Source organism: Brachionichthys hirsutus, chromosome 4, assembly GCF_040956055.1.
Source record: "Brachionichthys hirsutus isolate HB-005 chromosome 4, CSIRO-AGI_Bhir_v1, whole genome shotgun sequence".
NCBI classification, from domain to species: Eukaryota; Metazoa; Chordata; class Actinopteri; order Lophiiformes; family Brachionichthyidae; genus Brachionichthys; species Brachionichthys hirsutus.
This window is the reverse complement of record NC_090900.1, coordinates 7,882,031-7,898,163: the sequence shown is the minus strand read 5'-3', so window position 1 is coordinate 7,898,163 and position 16,133 is coordinate 7,882,031. Positions and strand designations below refer to the sequence as shown.

The window sequence follows — 16,133 nt, the reverse complement described above, 5'->3', positions numbered from 1 at the left end:
CACACCTCTCTACAGCTTTTCGTATGTGTCTCATCCACGCATTCCTCTCGTCTCTCGTGGTGGTGTGAACTTCATACATTTCTGGTCCCACAGAGGAGGCCGAGATGAGAAACATCCCTCTCTCCTCATTTGCTACTTCTCTAACAATGAGCTTCTGCAGAGGAATTACAGGAGGCTTTTGGTCCTAGAAGAGCAGACGAGTCAAAAAAATGGTGTTCAATGAAAGGAAAGCTGGACAAGACGCTTCTGATTTAAGTGTTTAGGCTTACCACAGCAGCAAATATAAAGCGCTGGTCTTTCTCTTGCAGGAAAACCAGAACGTCTGTGAGCAGGATAGCCAAAGTATCTGCAGCAAAAAAATAGTAAACTATCTGGATGCAGATGGTTTGTCTGTTAATTAGAAGATCTAATTGCATAAACGAGCCTATGCAGACCTTTTAGACGTCCTGTGGCCGTCTTCCAGTAGACCAGCCCTTTATGCTGCAGATCCCTGTGGTTGCTATGCAGGTCCTGTTTGCGAAACATCTTCCCATTCTTCAGCTTGGCGAAGCTCTTGTTCTCTAGCCGAGCCAGCACTTCTTGTAGTTCCTGACACTTCTCATGCTTACTTACAGTCATGTCCACTGCAGTGATAACATTACGGATCTGAGCCAGGGCGCTCGATAGGTTAGCGTGCTCCTGACTTCCCTCTAAGAGGAGGAAATGAGTAACATCAGGTCACTTTAAAATAACATTTGACCTTACAATAGACAGTTAAACTGAAATAAGTTTGGATATTATATATATATATATATATATTTAGCAGAAATGCCGTACTTTGTGTGTACTGTAATATCCTCTCCAGGAGCACCGGGTATTTGGTGATGCGCTGAGTGACCAGCAAGATGAATTCTGGCACCCCTCTCCTTCGAACCAGAGAGTTGTTGCTCTGTTGCTGTGAGCACAGGGAAAACACCGAAATGAGTATCCAGTCATTCAATTTTATAGTATAACTCTTATTTAAATAACACAAGGGGTCAGATTACAGGGGCTTACTCTGATAAAATGTTGGAGTTTTTTGTTTTGTTGCTGTAGCTCTTTGAAGACATTTACAGCCTCGGTATGATGGCTGCAAAACTCTCCATATACCTGCTTCATTTTCTCTGCATTTTCATCTGAGAACTGAGAAAAGGGCCATAAGAAACGCAAAATAGACTTTTATGCTTGCACTGATCCATTTATACCAACCTGCTGGAGAAGTACATCTCCAATCTGATGTATGAGGTAATTCCGGGGGTGCTCGGATTGGGCTGCAGCCTGTCTGCATTCTTGCAGCGCTCCAAAGAGGTTTCTGTGAAAGAGCAACAGGGAGTCGAGGCAGGGGAAGATCCTAGCCACACAGTCCCAGTCAAGCTGCAGCTCCTCCAGCATGCCTCGCCTGAACACCTCTGACATGACCGTCAGGGCTTGGATGTGGTGCAGCTCTGTCTGCATCAGCTCTGCATGGGAGCAGTCACAGTGAATTATGGGAGGAGGGGGGGGGGGCTCAAATAAATGTGCATGTCTACTGGTGCAGATGACTGAAACCATCTCACTGATTGGCATAAACCTCAATGGACAATGAGATTACTCTCTGACTGAATACTAGTGGAAATACGAGATGTAGAATGGCTATGCAACTGTTTCAGAAATTAATTTCACCAAACTCCTCACAAAAAGACATTTCAGTAATAAATCTACTTTGTAGGCTTGGCTGGTGTTTATGAATGCGTTTACCAGATAGCAGAGCTTTTTAGTGTTTAGGTAAAGTCCAAGTCAAGTTTCAAACCTAAATCTTTGCCAGAAGGTTTTTACCTTTGGAAAACTGTCATTCCTGGCTGCATCCATTAAGGTTCGACTCAACAATAAGACCGGATTAACAATCGCAGAAGCAGCATGCGTAGTGCATAATGCTCAGAAACGATACCGTATTAAGAGCTGTTGTCTTACCATAAATAACATCCTGCCGTTTCACAGTGTGTCTGTCATGTTGCTTGCAAAACTCTGGGCTGACCGCCAGACTCCATGACTCCATCTCAAGTCCTAGCACATCAGCCGACAGGTCGCTCAGCAGAGAAGCATCAACAGCATCTACAGGAAGCAAAACACAATCCCCTCCGCACTAATTCCCAAATGTAGGTGGTGACTTGTTGTGCCTGTAACTGGCTTTACTCACCCTGTGCAGTGATCGGTGGCTCGTTCGACAGAGGAGGCGATGTGACCGGCGTGACCTCGTCAGACATCGAGTTGTTAGAATAAGGTATCAGCCCATACTCACAGTCGACCCCTGCTGCATCACTTAAACGCCTATGTACGTACAAAATTGGTTAGATCCAGACATGGAAGCGAGGGTGTGAATGCATGGTGGTATATATGACTGTGAGCTAAGGTTAAATAAACCATAACGTTTCAGAACGGAGTACATCGTCACAGTCAGTGTTTCCCTCACAATTTAACATTTTGTATATAATGACGTAGATAGATTAATTAAACTTGCAAAAAAATAATCAAATATTCCTACAAATCTAAAAATACATTAAATGAACAAATTATGAGATGCACACATTTAGGGGGCTGAAGAATTTCAACAAATTCTGTTTGTCAGGTTTGGAAGAAATGTAGAAACACCTTTATATGCATTAATAAAAACAGTTTTATTATCTTTGATGAAAAGTACCACCTTAGGGGGTGTCTAACCCTAACCCTACCCATGTAATGGTAATGGTAAGTAAGAAAGTTAATCAATATATGATATATTCAAACATTATTCTGGTGCACTGATTGGTGTATACACTGCCCTCCCACCTGTTGTCTATGGAGATGGACAGGCTTTTGGAGGGAGGGGCAATGGTGTCTCTCTTCTCTCTTGTCATCGCGGGAAGTGAAGATGAAGAAGAGGAGGAGAAAATGGAGGCTGGAGAGTTTTCTTTCACAGAGTCTGAAAGCGAGTACATGATGATGAACAGGAAAGGGGATCAGTCATACCTCGGAGGCTTTCCTATTTTACAGATAAAGACGTGTCTGTTTTGTGTTCAGATGCTTTATTTAGATCCATGTAGCCACTGACAGAGAAAAATAAATAAATTATTCCTTATCTTTCCTTGTTTAACTGGGTATACAGCCGAGAGTCCAGACAAGATCTAATCCTTAAACTGATGGTGCTTGACCTGGACATGTTTGTCAGATACCAAACATTCAGTGACAACACAGAGCCTTCCATAAAAAAAACAGTCCTGTAAATGCCGGAGAAGCACTCGCTTTCCGGCACGTAAACACAACCTACGCCAGATCCCCCACTGGGACAGATTAACAGTGGACGTTTTTTCAGCCAGTGAATGAATGACAGTAGGAGTGGGAGTGGGGCGATGGTTTTCTTAATCTATTACAGGAGAAGTAAGGGAGGACAGGTAAAACTTAATCAAAGACCATAAGTGTGTGTGTGTGTGTGTGCGGGTGGGGTAGGGGGGGGGGGGGGGGGGGGGCATGCTGCAATTTGTGACTCACTCTGTGGGAGAGACAAGGTCTTGCTTTTCATCAGCAACGCATTCCTCTCATGCTGCTTCTAAGAAAAGAAAAAAACATCATCTCAACAACAACAGGCATTAATCATTGTATTTGTGTTGCTGCAGTCATACAAAAACAAATTCACTCAATCCTGTAGTGAATATATACCTAGACAAGGATATTTAAGACCTCCCCCCCCCCGCTCTTGTTTTACATCATCGGTTTGCCATGTTCCACACATTCCAGAAGTTCCTTTGTCAAGGATTGAAATTTAGAGGCATCAGTTCACTCAAAATCTTTCTCTTCCTCAGTAAATGATTTCTTTCTTTCTTGGTGATTTGCACTCATCAGGCAGGGCCGGAGAGTCTGACAGAACATCCAGCGAGAACAAAAACGCCATCTCAACTGGGTTTGCTACAACCACCCAGCGCAGCATCTCAGACCACAGGAAAAATGAACCCCAATTTGTTACCTGCGTGTCACAATGGCTGCTGCCCACAAAAACATTGGCCAGAAGCAGAGAAGGATTTTGCTCATATAAATGAAAATAGAAGTGGCGCTCACAGTGACCTGCATGTGCAGAGCTGGTAGAATTGACCCTTTAATGGTGGCTATCGGCTGTTTTTCTGACTCATGAAACCATGCAGCGTTTAAACAGAAGCCCCATCTTTCTCCTGACAGCCCGAGATATGTTAAAGTGACACCACATTCTTCAGAGCTGGGCCATTATCCAAGACAAACAGTAGCGCCGGACATGCGTTATCCTTCACCAGCAGCCGTTTGCTAAGTCCTTCAAATTATTGTTTGAAATCATTCATTATTCATTTCCTGTTGTATTTGACACGAAACGAGGTACAAGGTGTTAGCGGTTACCTTTCCACAGGCTGCTACAGACTCTCGACAGTTTTTATGGACATTCAGGAAACAGCCTATAAAAAGAAATCAGATAAAATCCAGGATATTTAATCAGTTAACTGACAATAAACAAAATCACCATATCTCTGGATTGAGTATTTAAATGACGCTGGTCCCACTGGTGCATGTTGACTTCACATCTTTGGCTAAACAAAACATTGAAGCAGCACGATTAAAGACATTTACACAATCCCTAAACAGTTCCTCGACCACAGACATAAAACAACAGCAGTAATGACAGTACAGGACTTACTGGAGCACTGCAGCAGCTCTTTCCCAGAAACAGACTTATCACAAGCCACACAGAGAGTGGGACCAGACGGAGACACCGGGACAAACTGGTGTCCACTAGCAGCTCCCGACTTCTCCTTTCCCTCCTTCACCTCTTTCCCCTTCACCTGAAATTGAAGTCGTAAACATTTTGAACTCCCTCATTCATCTAACAATTACCGCAGTGAAGGACAAAAATGTCATGTAAACCGCCAAAGAAGAGACAACATGCCTCCACGCTGCAGGAAGTTGTCTTCTTGCTGAAACACACCTGTTGAAGTTGGACTAGCTGTGATCGAGAGGCCTCTGAGTGAGCGTGTCTGTTTACTTTGTTAAGGTCTACGGATAACTGCTGCTGTCGTGGTGCTTCAGCCTTAGGGGGGGCAGTGGGGGGATTCCTCTGTGTGTGCGCATGATAGAACAACGTTTGCTTTCTTACCAACCTTAACAAGGAAGTCTGAAAGTGGATATTTGTTTTTTTGGACACACATGTCTCTGTATATAAATGGACACATGTTCTTGAGCACACAGGCAGGTATTTATGAGACTAAACGTATGGTATGGAATGTGTTTTGGTTCTTCATGCTGTGCCGAGGTGGGGGGGTCTTCACATTATGTAAGAGGATAATTTCACCGAGTTCCGTTGCTAAGACCTGGGAAGAGGGAATTTTCCCCCTCACCAAATAAAAACACTGTGCGTAAACAATAGCTCCCGAGCACAGGAATCCTGACCTGGCATGGCTGAGAGGTGGTAAACGTTTTACTGCGATGCTTCATGAGGCCTTTTAGCCTTGGCCTTTTCTTACAATACAGTTCAGCTATAGGGAAACAACCATGTAGCTGAAGTGCAAGCCAGCAGGAATCAGATTTTCCACTGGAGTAAAGCCCACTGTGTTGTCTTACCTTGGTTTTGTTGCGAGTGCTGGACATCCTGCTCTTGAGGAAGCTGAAGGTCCGGCTGACTTTGTACTTCTCTGACTCCACCTTAGACGGGATTATGTATTTGTCCCACTCCTCATCCTCAATCCTGCTTCAGCATAAGCAATTGGGTCATCAGTCATCAAAATGTCTAATTATTGTGGAGGACAGCAGCCTTAAAGCCCAACAAGCACATAAAACTCTTTACTACTTTGAATATACTAAAACCATTTTGATTATTATGTGCAGATGTCATGCTGAATCATAAAAATGTCTAGACAGTCTACCAGGACCCCGAGTCTACAGGCTACTATTCTCAACATGCTTGGCATGCTTGAGTGTCACCATGGACTCTACGGGATTCTATTTATAGCAAGACCTTGAAAAGATGCAATTATATTGACAGCAAGTTATGGTAGGTACAATCCACATTCTTTAAAAAAAGGCGAGGAACATGCAATGTCACGATAAACCGACATGACATTAAAAAAAATGTTAATATATGGTAATCTAGTACTGCGGGTTTTTACACGACCAAATACAGATGCAAAGAACCCATGGGGTTAATGGATGAGTCGGGGAATGGTTTTATGACGGGGTTAGAATGAGTTAAGCCACACATGTATGGCTGTGAGGCCATATTTTTGAAAACATACTCTTTGAGGAACTCTGTGAGGGTGAGATGTTGAAGTGATGCGCAGCTCTCCTCATCTGCTGACTGGGCCCGTTTACGGAAACCCAAAATCCTGCATGGATACAACACAGACCAGGATGTTGCATTCTGGCTCATCACAAGACTCCGAATAATAATATGATCCAAGATTATCAAGGTTTAGAGTCTCAAAATAGTTCTGGGTCTAATAAAGTATCCATAAAAAAACAGACGACTGAGGTGTGATAGATTCTGATGCCCCAGATTGTTTTAGTCGTCATTCCAGTGCCTAATTTGAAATGCAGAGGCAACATTTACAATGTTTTAACATCGCATGGATGCTGACATTGTAAGTGACAAACTTATAATTCTTACTAAGAGGCTCATGTGAATATTAATGTATTAAAATTACGTATTCTAATATTGCTAACAAAATCTGATAATGCAATCGCCTAATATGACCTAATACAAAATGTTTCCTCTGTTAGCGATGCATGGGGTTTTGGAAAACAAAAAGTATTAGTGCATGATAAATGTATGAGGCAGTGAAGTATAAAATTAATACGGATTATAGAATTCATGAAATGACAAAAGCAAAATCTATAACATTTTGAATTGTTAAGTGAATGTCAACTCTGTTGACCTGTTAAAACTGACATCACATCAATAAAGCAAACTCAGCATCACTGATTGTGGTCAAGACATTAGGGCAATGCTTCTGAGGTTCGTGTCTAAGAAGGTCCAAAGTCTTGCTGTTTACTCAGGGTTATTTTAAGGTTACAATCACAGCGTACTCTGGTCCAAGCATTGAAACAGGAAGTATGTCATATCCTGCACACTCAGACCCCAACCACAGCCTTTATGCTGGAGGGAGACACACACACACAGCATCCATGCCAACATCTGACTTCTGGTCAACACTGATGCCTTGAAGGGAGGAACATATGAGCAATGGGTTCTGAACACAGTTGAGGTATTGCTTCTGATCCGAAATGACAAACTGGGTTTACCTCTTTTCTCTAGGAGTCTCATTCAGGGTGAATGCTCTCTGCTCTGTAAAGTAAGAAGGACAGGCAAACAAAGTAAGCCAGTAATATACGGTGTTAGAGGTGAAAGTATACATGATTACACATTCGACAAGGGGTTTAGAAACAATGTTCGTCATTCAGATTTGAATTAGACGCAAGTGACAGAAATAAGAATGCCTGAAACAATCACATCCCCGTAGTACTAGAAAAAAAACAAAGCACGTGAGTCTCATCTTGAAAAACCAGATGACACGGAGTATGGAAAATGAAGACCAAGAGGGAAGTAAATTATGTACCGGTACCCAACCAAACCCAAATGAGAGAAAACAGATGATCTGCGAGAGTCAGGTAGGGAGTATTTTTCCAAAGCTTCAGGATATTAAAAAACACAGGCTCTTGAAAGTTCAGTTCTCCACTAATCAATCATATACGAATGAGTATTCAGTCGATTATTGCTTTGTTACTTGGTTGTGAATTTAAACTTTGGATGAAGTCTCCTCTTGCTCTCCCAGGACTTTGTCTCTGAGTCAATGGTTTGTGCTTTGCACATTATAAGTATCACACACACCGCCAAAAACAAAACCACACCACAGATATACCTCTTAAATCATGATAATCAGTAGTTTATCCCATGGTTCAGCAGAAAGAAACACACCGAAATGTAATCAAGGGCCAACCAGCAGCGTATACGTTTCTGTTTTTGACATCATCCTTGTACTTACTAACTTGGTTGAGACGAGAGAGGGATTTTGAAAGAGACAAAGCCTGAAGGAGAGAACGACTGCTGCTGTTCAACGCACCATCTACACAGGACAAAGCATGGCCTTAATGCGGCGGACCGACACAGTAATGGAGCCTTATCAAGGCCGAGCTCCCACGGAACACACACACGCTCACAGAGAAGCTCAGTTTATGACACCTGTCCGGATATCTCACACGTCATTGGCTGGCTCCTGGGAACAGAGAGGTCACAGAGCAAAGGGGTCAGAGTTCACTCACCTTCTACAAGGTCGCTGATGGTCTCGTCTCGGTTTAGCAGAGGCCGCGAGGGCTTCGCCTTGGGAGAGGAATAGGAGTAGGAGCGCAGACGAACCTCAGCCTCGTCCGGGTTCTGGATGAGAGAGCAGATCAGAACGAATGGAACAGGCACAGAAGTAAGTTGATAGGTTGGACTAATCAACTTATGGTTGCCTGTAAGGCAGGTTGGGTCTGATGTAGGGTTGATAGCGGAATAAAAAGTATCGACATATTATTTCAGAGTAGAAACAGACTCAGGGAAGTCGACCAGTTCAAATTAAAATTCCAGTCATGCCTGTTTATTAAAGTCGGCATCGAGTAAGAATGAAGAAACACTTTTAATTCTCATTTCCAGAGGGCAATCAACCTAAATTAATTATTTGGAGTAACAAAGCGATCCAGGCTTTTTCAGGCTGCACGAGTTCCCACAAATCGCTGCACACCTTGCTGGACTGGTGCGTGCTGTCAGACTGCGTGCGGTTAAACTCGGGTGACGTGCTGAAGGAGTCCCTCTCCTCTCCTGAGCTGAAACGCAAGATAGACCTCTTCTTTATAGATGAGAAGTCATACGAATGTCCCAGAATATCCTCTTCGCCGCTGTCACACTCGAGACTTGGACTATTTTAACACAAAAAACAAACAACAACAAAACCACAGATGTAAAGAAGATTAAAAAAAAAGAAGAAAATCCTGTCTAATGTCAAACATAGTTTGAAGCAGTCCAAGTCCTGAAATCCTGTTGACTGAGTACTCAGGATGATTTCCTCAATTTTGTTCATATAAGATGATCTTCGAAATAAAAAGAGAACCCAGAGAAGGATCATTTTTTAAATCTTGTAGCATTTTGCTGGATGCAGAGTTCACAGTCAAGATCCTGCAGGAAACTGGATGGAATGTTTAGCAACCTCAACACAAGAACGCTCCGTGCGCAGCCTTCCTGTCACTTTCTGCACCTTCTCTGACCGCAACTGCTGCACAAAACTTCAGGAAAAATAAAGGTGATCCTTGAGTACCTTAGTGTGTGTGGTCAACAGGATCATATAAAAACATTCTAAATGGGTTTAATGATTTTGAGTTTTCGTTCTGGTATGTAATAACAGTGAGGCCGACACACTGAATGTTGTGTTGTTTCTTTCTGTTTAGTGTCCTACCTTAGTCCCTGGCTAATCTCCGTCAAGCTGCATCCTCTGTGACTCAAGCCAGGAGAAACTGGAAAACATGGCTGGGCATGACACCTTTGTGTTGCCTCGAACAAACAGAGGGGGGAGGAAAGAAAAGACAGGGAGGAAGGAAAGCGAGAGACGCAAAGGGGTTGCTCCTTGTGATTCTCCGGGCCGGGGATTTGGGTTCCCCTCTCAACATTATGCGGCGAGGATGGGTGCCGATTTTGGCAGCAGTTCCTTGAGCTAGGGGGGGTCATGGGGGAGCTGTCCCAGTGTGGGCTGCAAGTATGGGCAACAGGGCTCACATCCTCCCCCCCTGGAGGGCAACATTTAATGTCAGCATCGTCCACCTAGAGCAAAAAAACGAGAGGATGAGAATGAGACATTTCATGGGACATCTGAGCTGATCTAATAAGACATTAAGCTTAATACAAACAAAGTCTCTTTTCAGCGTCAGTATTGTATGAACTAATTTTTACATATATCACTAGAAAGAAAGCGTCATTTCCAACTTCCAACAGACTCACCTGGTCCATCGACGTGGTGCCGGCGTGCACTTGGTCTTTGCCGTGGATCATCGCTGACAGTCTGGCAGCTGCCGCTAGCGTCAGGGATGACGCCTCCCTCACTGACTGGCTTTTCTCTAGAAGTGGGGGAGCCACAGAGAGAGAGGGAGAGAGGGAGAGTGAGCGATACGCAGGATGGGGGAGGCCTTTTCAATATTACATTCGGTTTTTTGCAGCAACACCAAATAGCTTCTAACAAACACGGGAAGTGACATAGACATCCTGCAGGGTTACATGTCATTGTTCAGCACCAAGAGGCTCTGTGTGAGTTTGTGTGTCTGTCTGGCTCGTTCCACGCCCAGTGTTCATGAACTTAAGAGTGGGCATCTGCAGGCCTGCTTCTTCCCCACCCAGCCTTCGATATGGTGGGCGAGTGGAAATAAGTGAGGATGAGAACACGGCAGCATTCAGAGGAATCATTTCAGCACAGTAATGCTACTGTGAGTTGTTTCCTGGCTTTGCTTTTTAAAGGGGGGGGGGGGGGGGGTACTCAGCTCTCAAAACACACACGGCTCCCTCTGGGATGTTGCTCTGCACATAAAAAACAACTGCCCCAAAACTTAGCTTCTATCACAAGTGTCACAAACATCGTACTCAGCGAAAAACATGTCACTGTGAGATAAAAAAATATTATAAACATAAAAGTAAACACAGTAAATTTAAAATATGACAACATTTGAATGAACACATTTAAAAGGCACCATACATACATTCACACCGTACATGATAATTTGACAATGATATAAAGACAATATAATATTTAATATTTGACCACATCAACTTTCAAATTTTGCTCATGATGCACAGTCATTCCATTTCATGACAGCTAACCTAGCCCCAATCTGTGATTATGGTATGGTATGCCATGCGGTGTGGTAAAAAGGCTGGAGAGCAGCTTCTAGTTGGGCCAACTCGAACTCAGCTCTACTGTTCATGATGGGAGGGGGGAGGCTGCACACTAATATTGGAGGTGTGTTAAAGGGTCCTTGGGTATGACACTGAACACGCTACCCTTATGACAGGATAATGACAGGCATGCCAGCTCTGTCCTTGTGTGTGTGTGAGAGAGAGAGAAAGAGAGAGAGAGAGAGAATTAAAGATTCACTCTAAGGAACTTTAAGACTCAACATCTGTATTTTCGGTATTAATTTGTCTCGATCCAAAAAAAAAGCAAGACAATAGTTAAGTGGTTCTTTTCTTTAGCACCTGAAAAGACCAAACATGCTGTCATCACCGAGGAATTTAGTCAGTCAACACTCAAACATGATCATGAACAAATAATCAAAAGGGTATTTCACAATTTATGAACTATTTACTGGGGGAAAAGGACTTGCATTGGTGCGTTAGTCATCCCACTGACAGGACGCAGCGCTGCTAGCTGACTTGCATGGCCATGCCTGCCACAATACTGCAGTGAAAAAACCCAATCGCTGCACTGCTGCTAACTAAACTGCTCGAGCAGATGCTAAACCCAGACTTACAGAAAATGAATCTACAGTTTATACATAGCTGCCAACACCGCAGGATGAATAAGGAGCATTTGTATCATTTACAGCAAGGAATAAATCAGACCAACAATTGGCTGCACTTCCTGTAGGTGGTGAGTGCAATAAATCTGAGGCCACCGGGAGACATTGATGAGAACAGCAGACCGCCCATGTTCCATCCAAATGTTAAGACACAACCACGACTGCTGCAAGATACAGAGATGACCAGCGTAATGCCAAGAGAAGCTAAATGCAACAGAAGTAACTACACCGTAATAACACAAACCATTTTAGACTGCTAAGAATAACTCCTGGAACCGCTTAGTTCCACACGACGGCATGGCACCGTATTGGAGTCCAGATCCATGATACCTGAGCGATGCTACGTTCGGACCTCAGCTCTGCATTGTAGCATCAGATCCAGAAACGGTGCGGTGTGTAGTGGCGGGGTCAGATCCCGGACGAGGGTCAAACCGCTATTTGAAAGCAGATACTGTTTCATATAAGCCCACTTAAGGCGCTTGACAGACAAGACTAATAGTTATGGTTCTGGGCCAGGTCCGAAGCCACAGCTGGCTGCCATGGGCCCGATCATTCACACACCTCTGGCCGATAAACACTGCCTCAGTGAACATTACTGTCAGGCGCTGCAATCTGTGTTTAACATCAGTTAACTGGGAGAATAACAGCGAAGCAGGGCACTCCCATCATTAACAAGTTAGAGCCGCACAAATTAAATCTACCTGACAGAGGAGTTATCTTTATCGCTGCAGGACTGTCCTGTCCACAGGTTGCCAAGTCAAAGGTGTTTTTTAAAGCGTGGGGAGCAGCGTGTGGGACTATTTGTACAGGAGTGACTTCAGCTGTGATACGATATTCAGAGCATGTCCCCGAGTGAGAGTCAACCCTATACAGTAGCAGCGTTTGGAGCAGAGTGCGTTTTACAGAGGCCCAGACAAAGACTGCAGTCTCTGCCAGGTTTCCAGACCAGGGTAGTTAAACACAGAGCGTGACCCTTCAACTCATGCACACCCCTGGGAAAGAGAGAGATCGAGGAAGGGAGGATGGGAGGGGGGCTCGTTCTCAAGGTTTTCCCTCTTTGGTGTGCTGAGAGTGGTGAAATAAACAAAGACTCCTAATTGTGTGTGTGTGTGTGTGTTTACTATGAGTATTATTGTGTTATTATTCCATTGCATCCATTCTGCAATGATGCATGTCGCCCTTTAAGCGCAAACAACCGTCACTTTGGAAAGAAGAGCAGAGAAATTAGTGGCAAAGTGAAAAAACAAGCATCTGAGGAATCTGTGCACAAAAAGTGATTAAAGTAAAAAAAAAAAAAAGAAGAGATGTTTAAAATCATTAGATTTTAAACATCTCTGTCCATTAAAATTCACTCTGAGTTACGACACCTGCGGTCAAACATCCCGGTCCAAGCATCACATTGTGCATTCGCACTGTGTTTACATTTCAATGGTTCACCGAGCCGCAGAGATCCAGGAAGAGGTAAACCCAGAATCCCAGCGATCAGTCCTCAGGCTGAAGAAATAAACTTGTGGCACCTGCACACCTGAAATCACATCTCACTTGCGTTGTTACACCGAGGCTGTTTAACTTCACATTTTCACTTCTGAAATGTCCAAATCTACTTAGAGAAAATATGTTCTTTAAAAAGGCTCCCAGGGAACTTGTTTCTGTTCTGCAGCTGAGCAGCACAAATGGGAAGCCTCTGTAGAATGTACCAATATCACAATCAAGAAGCAATAATACGGATAATCATTTTTAATCATGAAAGAGGAAAAGAGTGGTTGATTTGAGCCATGACACCTTCATCTTCCTCTGTGTCTTTTGTCTCCTCCTCCCAAAAAGCCCACACAGTCATTTGCAAAAAAACAATGAAATATATTCTCTTCTCTTGTAGTATAATTTTGCAGTATTTATAACATTCCCCTCTGCTGTCCCACAGCTAATGACAAAACAACTTGTTTTGCGGGATGAAGAAGTTTACATTGAGGTTTACTTATCATTGTGATGCATAAACCACAACAGCATTCAGAGAAAAGCGTCCTTCTCTCCACAAGGAAGATTGATACGGTATGTGGAATGATTGTATTTAGACTATACTCTACCATGAAGACACACACCTAGAACTCAGATCCATCCATTGGGTCAAGGCAGAACCAAATCACCCGTTTCCATCTCTGGTGCCTATCTCTGTCATGTTTAATGCAAAAATGTCGACAGCATTTGGAGTTGAAAGGCTGCACTCAGGGTTCTCACAATGCTATAAAAAGATAAGAAAGGAAACCAGGGCTCTACTCCAAAATTCAACAGGTCCTTTCTTTGGGACAACACTCCCCCTTCCACCCAGTGATAAAATAATCAGTCAAGTAGTTCAAGTGCATTTAACTAAAAATAAAATAAAAACATATCCAAATGTTGCTGGGCAAAGAAAAGAAAAAAACAATCCCGAGTCTGCGCTTTTAGATTTATTTTACTCACAAAAATGAAGGGGTTCTCTTTGTAACTCCATCTCGTAGTTCGTGCAAAATACAGAGAGAAAGGCGCCATCTTGCAATATTTCAGAAAGCGTACAGGTAAGATCACCGCTATATGAAAGTACATAATGAGCATTCAATCGCTCTTTTGCACTTCAGTGAGCTCAACTAATACACGAGGCCACATCGCAACAGCAGCGTTCATTCAAGCAAGAAAAACACAGAGGCTGTCAAAACAAAACCTCCAAACGAGTCCATCAGCCGGGAGCAGACGTCTGACATTCCCCAACATACTGTCAGATATCAGGTTGCATCATTGGCAAACATGCTGTTATCTCACTCTGACTGTGCTGCTGCTGCAGAGGCCTGCAAATATGCATAATGGTATTGTTCCACAGCAAATAGTGACACGTCCGCCTGGAGGACGGTCTGTAACATGATTTAAGAACAAAGAGGAGTCTGTATACGTGCTGGCTGTGGCATCAAGCCACTTGCATGTTAAATCTGTCAGCGAATCAGTAACACACACTAACCGACTGTATGTGACATTAAAGTGACCTTGCCGACTTTGATGGCGACTCGTACAAGCAGTAAATACCGTCAGTGAGACAGGACGGAGCAGCCGTTATTCAATATAATAAAGCATTAAGCTCCCTCATCGGTAAATCAGAAGAGCATTCAGGATCACCTTTTTTCCCCGTCTTCTTGTGCATCCTCATTTTTGGAAACGAGGGCCAGGAGTAGTTGAACGGAGAGTCAGAGTCAGAATCCATAACTTGTCGTCTTCAGGAAAGTCTTCATCCAAATGACAAGTGGTAAATAGTTCACATCCAACCCCATTGGCTGGACAGACTACGACCTAGAGGAGCTCGCTCTCTCCTCTCGAGACCCACTGTAGATACTGTTGACACATTACTGAAGCGGCCAGCATGTTCCCATGTCTCCCCCCCAGCCACCCTTCCCCCTATAATCCACCCCTTCCCCCTCCACACCTCTACAGCAACTGTCTGACACAGTCCGGACTGAACCCTGTCCTCTCCCTCCTCCTTATCTTCAGTTTCCTCCTGATCCACCGTTTTTCCCCGTCTCCCTGTCTGGGCTCCTCAAATCCAAGTCAATCTTTGCGGCTCCAACGTTCTTTCTGTCCCTCTCAGTCGGTCATATTCTACCACACGCAGCACGGAGGGAGGGAGAGCAACACATGCTGACAGGAGCAGGGGGGAGGAGTGTATGATGGCCGGAAAGAATGAGTGAATGAGGGAGAGAAACAGAAAGAGAGACCAAGTCAAACAGAGGAGCAACTTCAGAACCCACTGTGAAGACAAACACCATGGCAGACAGCTTGGTTGAGGCGAGAGTCAGATACGGGAGGAATCATTAACCCTGTGAGTTCATGTTTGTCTCTCAGACATACCGGATGAGTTGTACGTTCCACAAACTCCAAGGTGCAAGACTCTCAGCCCAAATATTTCTGAGAGGGAACCTGTTTTCCTCTACGTTTCAGCATGTCAAAGCCAAGCTGAGGGGCAAATAGATTGTGTGTGTGTCTCTGTGTGGGGGCTGCCAGGTCAGCAGCCTCACCATGGAGACAGCAATGGGCGCTACTGTTGTGCTCTTCTTCCATGCCACCTCCCCCCCACCTTCACCCCCTGCCCTTCTTCTGCCAATGTGCCCTGAGTGCATTGCTCCACTTGCAGGAGTGGTACAAGTACGCTTTGCAAGTGGTCGTAAAAAGTAAGAAAATGGTCTGGTGAATGAGTCTAGGAGACAAATCAGACAACGGCAGCGTGGAAAGACGCCAAACATGGGTTTATAAATACACATGAAAGGAGGGGAGTACAAAAAAGAGAGAAAAGGGGATGAAGAAGGGATTGTGGGCAGAATATATGCAGGAGACTGAGACTATAAAATGCTGTGTGTGTGTGTGGGGGGGGGGCTACTGGGACTGTACTAGTGAACATTAATGCTGCCTTTGTGGGTCTGTGTGAGGTTTAATCCTTTTTTCCGTTCTCCAATTAGGTCCCTCAGCTGGGGTCACAGACTAGTTAGCGTTCCTGCCGTTCAACTCACCGTCTGTTGTCACTCAGCCAAACTATCCAT

General features: G+C 44.1%; 1 protein-coding gene across 1 annotated transcript in view; it reads right to left on the bottom strand.

Annotated features, from left to right (window-relative positions):
* Positions 1–16,133, bottom strand: part of LOC137918086 (rho guanine nucleotide exchange factor 28-like) — a 32,226-nt gene that overhangs the window by 4,359 nt on the left and 11,734 nt on the right. Inside the window, exons 10-29 of the mRNA XM_068760832.1 lie at positions 10,013–10,128; positions 9,474–9,835; positions 8,766–8,934; positions 8,305–8,416; positions 8,028–8,108; positions 7,288–7,330; positions 6,282–6,371; positions 5,611–5,734; positions 4,691–4,835; positions 4,396–4,451; positions 3,523–3,580; positions 2,824–2,956; positions 2,195–2,325; positions 1,969–2,109; positions 1,228–1,478; positions 1,036–1,161; positions 817–934; positions 435–689; positions 270–346; positions 6–184 (exon numbers count right to left, since the gene is read on the bottom strand). Of these exons, the coding sequence (XP_068616933.1) occupies positions 6–184; positions 270–346; positions 435–689; positions 817–934; positions 1,036–1,161; positions 1,228–1,478; positions 1,969–2,109; positions 2,195–2,325; positions 2,824–2,956; positions 3,523–3,580; positions 4,396–4,451; positions 4,691–4,835; positions 5,611–5,734; positions 6,282–6,371; positions 7,288–7,330; positions 8,028–8,108; positions 8,305–8,416; positions 8,766–8,934; positions 9,474–9,835; positions 10,013–10,128 (2,767 nt within the window). The remainder of the gene's footprint in view (positions 1–5; positions 185–269; positions 347–434; positions 690–816; positions 935–1,035; positions 1,162–1,227; positions 1,479–1,968; positions 2,110–2,194; positions 2,326–2,823; positions 2,957–3,522; positions 3,581–4,395; positions 4,452–4,690; positions 4,836–5,610; positions 5,735–6,281; positions 6,372–7,287; positions 7,331–8,027; positions 8,109–8,304; positions 8,417–8,765; positions 8,935–9,473; positions 9,836–10,012; positions 10,129–16,133) is intronic.